The sequence below is a fragment of the Sesamum indicum genome, linkage group LG11 (assembly GCF_000512975.1).
Source record: "Sesamum indicum cultivar Zhongzhi No. 13 linkage group LG11, S_indicum_v1.0, whole genome shotgun sequence".
In the NCBI taxonomy this organism is placed as follows: Eukaryota; Viridiplantae; Streptophyta; class Magnoliopsida; order Lamiales; family Pedaliaceae; genus Sesamum; species Sesamum indicum.
The window spans coordinates 12,492,431-12,502,223 of record NC_026155.1 but is presented as its reverse complement, the minus strand read 5'-3'; the positions used below and the strand labels follow the sequence as shown (position 1 = coordinate 12,502,223).

Here is a 9,793-nt window from a genome sequence, read left to right as displayed (position 1 = left end):
ACCTACAATGGCCCCTTTAAACTATCTACCTTTTCATCAATTTTCTCATCTTTGTTACCACCAAGTACTTTTCAAGTACCAGAATTCTATAGGAAAAAACATCTTTGTTACCACCAACACTTCAAGTACCAGAAGTCTATAGAAAAAAAATTTAAACACACACACGAAATATCATCAGGGAACTCCATGGAGAAATGAAAGGAATATAACAGCCTACCAAAAAGAAACTGAGCAAACAGTGTAGAAAGGGGACACTGAAAGTGCAAAATTACCAACCTTATGGAATAGTATCCTTGCTAGCATCTTAAGATATCAAATAAGATCGAGACTAACCTTGTACGGTGTCGCAGTTGCGAGCGACGGCGTTTGGCGAGGGATAAAGGGAAAGGGAAACTGTTCGCCGGCGGAAATCGAAGCTCCGAATAGCGAAAATCAGAGTTCGAAATAGCAAAAAACAATGTTGCAGCCTCGGGCAACAACGTTTGAGTGGATTTCGCCGGCTGCAGTGGTGGATTTGAGTGGATTTCGTGTTCTCTCAGTCGCCTCTGTCGTCTCTCTCTTTCTCTCGCTAGAAACAAAATAAAACCCTAAGTTTGACTAACAATCAGCATTTTCAAATATAAGGAGGGGTATTTTCATCTTTTACCCTTCACACCAATGTTTAATTCATGTAGGGAGGCAGTGTGCTACAATATTTAATTGACAGGGGGGTAATTTGCTCTTTATTAATAATACGGGGGGGAGGGGGGGTATTTTGCTTTTAACCCTTTTTAAAACAGGAGGAGTTTTTAGCTTTTAAAACACAGGGGATATTATGCTATTTTTCCTCTCTTTTTCTCGATGTCACTGCCGCTTCTCTTCCTTCTTTTATTTTTATCTATAAAAAATAAGGATAAATTGCATAAAATCCCTCTGTATTTTAGAATTTAGCTAAAAATTCCGTGTTAAAAAAATAGGTAAACCTGTGTTTTCAAAATATTGCACTCTCCCCTTCCGTTAGGTAAACCCTAACAACGTTAATTTTTTTTGCTGAATTGATCGTTACACCCTTCTTATAACAACTGTTGGTCTTCAATTGTAAAATATAATAAGTGAACCGGATTTTAAGTAATTTAAATATATTTTTTATTTATATATTTATATATATATATATTATATAATAAAACTATAAATAATACAATATATATATATATGTGTGTGTGTGTGTATTTGTAGGCGGTGAAGGCCGGCGTCTATGTGAGAGGGGAAGCCGTAGCCGACCAGATTGGGCGACGTTGTCCTCCTTGCGATCACTCCTTTTCATCGCCTCCTTCTGGAAGGGGCGACACCAAATCTAGGCGATAATGATCGCTCAAGCGCTGTCGTTGGTCCGCCACTATGTGCCAGCGACGCAAAAGAAAGTTAAAAAAAATGATCTTTTTAAAAGTAAAGTAAAAATAATCTAACTTTTTAAAATTTTAAATGTTAAATAATTTGAATATTTAATTTAAATATTATTTATGATAAATAATATTATTTAACATAATTCTAGTATTTTGATATTTAATTAGTATTATTTATAAACAAGTAAAATATATTTAAATTAATAATAATTTAATTGAGTTAATAATATATAATTACTATAAGTGACTTTTATATTGCATATAAATTTTTAATTTGAAAAGTGATATTAAATTTGTATTATGTTTTTCAAATTAAAAAATTTTAATTTTAAAAAAAATTATATACTTTTTAGGCATTTTTATATTAACCTAATATATTTCATAAATAAATATAATTTATTATAATATATTTGGACTCAATAAATAATTTAAATTAATTAAGTAAATTTAACTAAAATAATAATATAAATAAATTAATTTTTAAATATATTTAAATATGAAAGAAAGGGGTAAAATGAATATTATGCATTTAAAATAATTCCAAAAAGGCCAAAAAATGAAGTCCACTCACACAATAGGCGAGTATTACACACACTCTGTTAATTTCTAACGAAGAGGGGGTTTTTTATTGTATTTTATAAAGCATAGGGGCTTTTTCCCTTTTTTTTTAAATATAGAGTTTTTAGCTAAATTTTAAAAATATAGAAGATGTTATACAATTTACCCAAATAATAATAATAATATTAAGAACCTAAGTCTACCGGGTCAAACTCACTTTCATGAGTTTTATACCGGGATGGGTCAGATAGACGAAAGTTTCACGAGAGGTGGGTCCCAGTACCATCAAATCCTACCCCATTGCCATCCCCTAAAATAACAAAATCTGAAAAGGAAAAAAAGAAAAGGATAAAAGTGAAGGAAATTATAATTGCCTTACCCTAATACAATTTGAACCTTGTGTTTTTTGACCTTATGTCCTTTCTCCAACTTTTCACGGGGTGCCCTTTAAGAAGATTGAAAGGAGGACACCGTGCGGCTAGCAGTCTTGTAACGACTACTTCCTGTTAATATGTTTGATAGTTAGGACTATTTTATTACAGTCACGCTCTTGAACAATAATTTTAGGAAAAATAACACAATAATAAAATACAACGCAACTTAAAGGAAAATACAATCTTGGAAGAGGGCTCCAACAAGGATCAACGGAAAGCACTCGTGACAACAGCAGATACGGAGGATGCTACGCTACATCTAGCTCAAACGACAACCATGTATTGGCCAAGAGATGACGACACTTGACAAAGTCGCATTTCGCTCATGCCATGCCACTCAAGTGCGTTTTATTCAATTAGATTGTTAGTGATGACGGCAACATTTCACTTTATAACATCACTGCATTCCTACCAAGTAATGCAGTATCAACTTGAACCTGGCAAGTCAAACAAGATTTCCTCATTTTTAGATGCTTCGACCAGTTTCAGCACCTCAACGATGCAGACACAACACAAAATGTTATAACTAACAAGATCAAGTGCATTACGGTCTCGGTGTTTTAACAGAAGAAATATACACTACTAGTAAGGAGATGAAATCAACATATTTTTGTGTTTCCTCTGTAATAAAACAGAGCTGACCAACAAAAATAGAACTGTATCTCTTTATTCAACAACAGGGAAAACAATTTCCACCAACGCAAAATGAATATATGGTATAGTACAAGTCGAACAAGCATCTATTCTCCAATATCCATATCAAGAGAAAACGTGACATCACTCGTTTTCAGTCAATTCTGCTTGACAAAGACTCAGTTCTTTACAGTAGTCACATGCCTCAGAAGCATGGAGACAACATCAGGAGAAATTCTTGACGCCTCTGTCTTGAGGTGCTGGATTTTTGCATCTGTTTCTACTTCAAGGCGCTTCACATTAGCACCCGAGTCTCCACTACTCTGTAGAGCGCAACATGAGAGAGACCAAAAGAAATAAGATCTAGCGTTCTTGTCAATTATACACTAAGAATTGAATACTCTAGAAAAGTGAAAATTACATAGATGCCCCTGAGGTTCAGCATGTTACCCAAAAAAAGAGACTCCAAATTTTGACAAATTACACTAACATCCCTGCTGTCATACTTTATATTATAAATTCCTCCCATGGCCATCCCGTCATCAGGGATGAATTCGTAATGCAGAAATTGACTGCAATAAGTGTAATGTCACTTTACAGAACCTAGGCCATTATGCAAGATGCCCAAATGTCAGGGGATTTTATGCAACCCTTTTGAATATCGTAATCAAAACTTTACAGTCAATAAGCATGTCTGAACACGGAAAGAAATGCACCATGAATCAAGCACAACGGTCTAGTGGTTACCATTGAGTGGCAAAAGCTGTTTCTGATCGTGTTAAATCAGACAACACGGTGAAACTATCCATATTCCAAATAATATGCAAGTGAACAGTTAAAGATGAAATTCCATGTGCTCTTGGATATCATCGATGATGCAATAACACATTCCTATAGAATCTCTCTTTCATTATTCCTTTAAACTCTTACCTCAGCAAGCTTCCTCTGAAACTCAGCTTCCATTTGAGCACGGAATTCAGCAATTTCCCTCTCAGCCTCCTCTTTTGCCTGTTTCAGCCTGGCTTGCTTTGCTGCACAAGCAAGAAACAGCAAACTTATATCAGTAGTTGTGGGAGTCATTCAATGCAGACTTACTAGAGTGAAGAAACCAAACAAATTACTGAAAATAGTTTCAATACGAATATCGGGACAAGCAAATACATAAGCTGGTCGACAATGAGAGCCACGGATTGAGGTATATTTGCACAAAATATATGATACTTTAACTATAGTTGTAGAATATACCTCTTCGTAAGTATTTATGCTAAAAAGTAAAGCAAATTATGCCTAGTGATAGTATACACCAGACAGCATTCTTTGCTTTTGCATATTCTGTTAAGAAATAAAATTTTCTCTTTGTACTTGTTTGGGTGCAAGATCAACTATGGACATAGATCCAGCCAAGTCAAGCTCAAATCAGCTGGCCTTAAAAGCATCCAGATTGACTCGTCTGATAACCCATTCAAGATCTCAGTAATGAGCTTTACATATTTGAGTTCATTATAAAAAATTAACCAGCCGTAGACATCGTAAAGACACAAAAACTTTAGCAGGATTTCTAAATCATAACCCCAGGATTTAATAGCATGCATACCACAACTAACATATGATAGCTGTATAATTCAATTTCTTTATCTTGCATTGTCAGTTTCTCCAGAAAAGGGTTCCTAGAGCTTTTACAGTTGAGTAGGGGGTTGTAGAAACATTAAACTATCGATTCTGAGGGTAAAGAGTTATCACCGGTTTTAGCAGCATTGACAATGTGCTGGGCTTCTTGTTCTGCAGCTAATAAGAGTTGAATCCCGTTCTGGCTACTGGAAGCTGCCATATTGAAGGATATTGAGGCAAGACTGCACTAAGAAAGGATGTAAGTAAATAAAACTCATAGCAAGGGTGAGATAAAATAATAAAAAAAAAAAAAAAAAAAAAAAAAAAAAAAAAAAAAAAAACACCATTCAATCATACTCAAGCACATCATCGCCTAGGCCTTCCAACTTTATTAAAACATTGAAAGCAGCTCCATCATACAGGAAATACAGATATAAATGTCATGAAACTTAGAAGAAAATATCATTCTGCATTTCAATCCATTCAAACTTGGAAAATGCTAGAGAAATTGATAAATCTCCTCACAATGCATGCACTGTGAATGTTCCTCATTCTTCTCAAGATGCTTATTACTATCAAAGGCCTCAAATCCACCTGCCTCCTAATTTGATAACGTTTGCGGTTCCACAGCGTCAGAAGCTATAATTACTTTACAAGGAAATTCCAATTAAGCTACAGCATCTCCACCAAAATTGGGGTACTTTCAATTGAACTCTGATGCAAATATAGTGGACTCAAATACACTTTAAATGAATTTTTATCTTCAAACCAAATAGGCTTGAGTTCAGTTATTTGAAAATATAATAAAGAATGTTGCATATATTTCTTGTTTAGTTCTGTGGATATAGAAAGTGCCAAATGCATTTTCTTTGGTATGAACAAACTCAGAGATTGGTGTTATTTTCCCGAGAGAAGCCCCAAGGACAACTTAAATCCAGAACATAAACCTTTATTCATGGAGCAAATAGTCAGACTCAGGTGATAGTTTAGATGAAAACTTTATCAACCAGTTGCATGCATCCTTAATGCAAGAAAAAGGTTGCTTATTCTGGCACTAAAAGCCCAAAGCTCTGACTTATCCCGGAAAGGTTAACTACATTGACCATACTACCAACAGAGACAGATGAGCCATAACGTCAGTATTCCCAGGAGCAATTTAAATGGAAAGTCATACAATGTGAATGGAGTCAATGGACGATCCCACAATCACGACCAAACAGCAAAATCAGAATAGACTGCCAATGGGACAAGATCACACCACATGAATTGTCACTACAACTTCCACAATGCAGGATCTCAGGCCAGAAACCTCAATTGTAGAAGGTAACTTAACCAACATACGACAGAAGAAATCAAAATGAAAATCAAGAGTACAAAATAACCACCAATCCCTATGTGCCAGGATCCAGCCATATCCTTGTACAGTCGAGAACCCCACGAACTACATAATGTTAACATTAGATCATACCGAACTACTTGCAAAACAAACAGAAAATTCCTTTCCAACCAAATTAACAAAGAGTTAACAAGATAGGAAACAAGAGTACTAAGTTCGCAAGCAGATTGCAGAATAATCTATAGGTACTATGCATAGCAACAATCTTTATAACCGCATAGTCCAGTTTCCTTTCATTATAACCCATACAAATCACGACGGTACCCTTTCCAACCCAAACAAATACAGTTAACTGCTCAAGCCTGAACTGATCACAATAATATTACTTCTTCCAGAGGCAAGTAACAAATCATCCCGTCACAGAACAAGATCAAAACAAGCATAACACAAAGCAAGTCATCTAGCTATCATTATCATCATTAAATCCCATCAGATCACCATATTCCATGACCAAGATTTCAGTATCCATACAACGAATCACCGCCCCCACCCTATGCCCTCCCCCCTAAATTCAAGAATTAATCCCAGGCTAACATCTTAGCAAAGCTGGTTTGTCTCCTAAACAGATCTACCCCAATCCAACTAACTGCCAGTCAATTAAACAAGAAATTGGACCGGCCCATCAAGATCTAGCCGTCCACCAACACTTGGAACTAAAGAGAATCAGCAAACTAGTAAAGATAGAAAAAATTCAACAGATATTGCTTTGCGAACTCAAAGAAACCGGAGATGGGTGCAGTTTACCTGAACAGAAAGAGATGATAGTTGGGGAGAGGACAAGAACGTGTTGGAGGAAGACAGAAGGGGACTAAGACAGAGACACGGAGGTTTATATGTTGGGCCCAGAATTTACCTCTAAAACCGAGAGAAATTATTTGACTTGTGATTAGAAGTCATGTGGAAGAAAAATAACGGTTCGAATCCAAGGGGAGTTGGTAAACTAGTTTTGATCTCCTTTTCAAAATAAAAGGTGTAGATTTAACAAATAATTTAACTTATATTATATATATTAATAATTTAAAATTAAAAAATATATTATTATTATTATATATAAAAAAAATTAACTACCTTCACCCCACCCCCTCACCCTCACCAAAAATAGTAATTACAATTAACTTTTAAAATTATTAAATTAAGGATATATTTGTTTATATTTAAAAGGACAAAATGCATAAAACTCTCCTGTGCTTTAAAAAATTTGCAAAAAAGTCCTCTTGTTATAAGAATAGGCTAAAAGCCCCCCTATGTTTTGTAAAACTCAACTCAACCGCTCCTTCTGCGTTAGTTAAATTTAATATTGTTATTTTTTTTAGAAAATAATCGTTATACCCTTACTTAATATATATTATTTTTTATTTTAATAACCGTTGGATCTTCTTTGATCAAATAATGATCGTTTGATTTAATCAATTAATCTCAACTATTAAATTTTAAAAAAATAAAAGGTCCGATTTAATAAATTATTTAACTTATATTATATATAAATAATTTAAATTAAAAAAATATATTATTATTATTATATATAAGAAAACTAACTACCCTCACCCCACCCCCCGCCCCCCACCCCACCCCACCCTTATCTCCGTTGCATTAGAATCAATGGAGGATTCTTTAAATTGTCGAATCTCCACAAGTGCTTTACCAAAATATGTGAGGCCAATTTTGTTAACATAATCTTGAAGAGACGAGTCTGATGGTGGTGGTCTGCGACCGTGATTTGATCGGACGGTGATGAATCGACGGCAAATTGTTCGGAGGTCGTGGCTTGAGCCCAATCTCTTCAGTTGACGAAAACTCAAATTGAAAGTATGAAAATGTTCCTTTTGAAAAGATGACTGAATGGTACCACTAGCGGCCGAAAACTTATCTGGATGGTGCCGAAAACGTAGAGACAAGTTTCAGGCGCAAAACTCATTTTCTGTTCAGTTCTTTCTTTATTTTTTTGAATTAATTTTTAGTTATATTAATTAATATATATTTTAGTTAATTAAGAATGTTTTAAATAATTATAATAATTAAATATTTTAACTAATTAAGAATAATTATAATAACAATTATTGTAATTAAATATATATTTTAATTAATTAAAATAAATTTAGATTTAACAATTAACAATTATTAAATTATTTGAATTTAAATATAATTCAATTTAATATTTAATATTAAATAAATTTAATATAATTTAATATTTTAATTTAAATTATAAAAAATACAAAAATAAAAAAGGACATTTTAGTAAAAAAGTACCTAAGAAAAAGGTAAAATCCAATTAAAAAAATACCGCAACATGCAAGGAATTTTTCAAATAAAAAGGAGTTTTTAGCCTGACTTTTTAAAATATAAAGGAGTTTTATGCATTTTGTCCGGCAAGAATTTCATAAAACAAACAAAGAGAGTGAAAAACTAATGTAATTGTGATTTATGGGTTCTTTTTTGAATATATATTAATGTCAAAATTCTGCATTAATACAATCCCCTTGTGCAATTTGATCTGTGTTATTAATGCCACATGTAAAGTACGGAAAAATTGTAATTTTGATCCCATATAGTAAAGGGTGTTGTATTTTTTGTTTCTCAGTGCACCAAAAATATTACAACTTTTTATTTTATGGGATCAAAAATAAAACATCTTTTATTATGTGGGACCAAAAATACAATTTTTCCTATAAAGTACGTATGTATATATATATATATATATTTGTCTAAATCTGTACCTTATTATTAAGTGATAGCACCATTTTGGTGTATCACGTTTTTGGTCTGCTAATTTATATAATTTTTAATATTTAATTTAATTAATTAATTTATTGTTAACTTACCACCCTCCCACTCTTCTACACCTCAAACCATCCTTCTAAACCCCCCACATTGCTCGCTCTTTTCAACTTCCACTAACTCTTCATAATTTTTTTAATTTAAATATTTTTTTTATTTCTTTAGTTAAAATATATTTTTAAAAATATAAATTATTTTTTTAAAATTTTTATTTAATTATGCACAAGAATTTGAGTGTGCCACACACACTAGTTTGCATTAATTAACAAAGTTTGATTGAGAATAGATCACGTTGGTTAAATTCATTTTTCCATTCAGTACTTCATGTATTGGGTATATCGATAATCGTCACATACTCTTCATTTTCACGAAAATATGGTATATACCAACTATTTAACTACTCACTACTGATTATAAGTGTAAAATCTACGAGATCGACAATATTATTAATAGGGTTATTTAAGAGTACCTATAAATATTTTTTTTAGTCCCCATATAAAAAAAAAATCCCATTTCGTTGCCTCATTTTAGACAAATAATTCTATGCAATGTGATTTATAAAAGCGTGATGTATATATTACTAATATTTATTTGTTCATTTATAAGGGTATGAAAGTAATTTTTACACATAAGCCACATAATAAACACATACACCCTATTACACTACTGTAACACCTCAACACTATTATAAATACTTAAGATATCATTTTTTAAGACAAGCTCGCTATTCATTGACAGGACAACTCATAACCTACTCTCTTTAAAACATTCTCTCTATACCAATACTAGACTCGAAATGCAATTGTGTGCCGAGAGTTATTTTCCCGTGAAACCCCTTACTCAGTCTCGTACCACATACAAATTGCATAAGAAATCATTGCTAGCAGACTTAAAACCTTTTTGGGATCGCATCATATCTCCAAATAAATTTGTATTTATGTATGATCGTCTCATAACTAATAATGTATTTTTAGCTCTCGAAATTAGGCTTTGAAATTAGATATTAG

At 32.9% G+C, this 9,793-nt stretch overlaps 1 protein-coding gene across 2 annotated transcripts; it reads right to left on the bottom strand.

The window, feature by feature from the left end:
- LOC105174174 (V-type proton ATPase subunit G 1) lies at positions 2,961-6,908 on the bottom strand. 2 transcript variants are annotated; one of them, XM_011096183.2, is made up of 4 exons: positions 6,756-6,908; positions 4,748-4,857; positions 3,938-4,038; positions 2,961-3,330 (listed from the first exon to the last, which is right to left on the bottom strand). In XM_011096183.2, exons 2-4 carry the CDS (start codon positions 4,833-4,835, stop codon positions 3,187-3,189), a joined length of 333 nt encoding a protein of 110 aa, XP_011094485.1. In that variant the 5' UTR covers positions 4,836-4,857; positions 6,756-6,908; the 3' UTR covers positions 2,961-3,186. The 2 variants fall into 2 exon arrangements, with proteins under 2 accessions (XP_011094485.1, XP_011094486.1); XM_011096184.2 differs by having other exon boundaries at positions 4,748-4,862; positions 6,756-6,893.

Bases quoted from the DNA above. Each gene is read 5' to 3' on its own strand.
- LOC105174174 (XM_011096183.2), bottom strand. From the start codon at position 4,835: ATGGCAGCTTCCAGTAGCCAGAACGGGATTCAACTCTTATTAGCTGCA. The intron at 4,039-4,747 runs GTGATAACTCTT...TTGCTTGTGCAG, and splicing joins TGTCAATGCTGCTAAAACCG to CAAAGCAAGCCAGGCTGAAA. The intron at 3,331-3,937 runs GTAAGAGTTTAA...TGCGCTCTACAG, and splicing joins TTCAGAGGAAGCTTGCTGAG to AGTAGTGGAGACTCGGGTGC.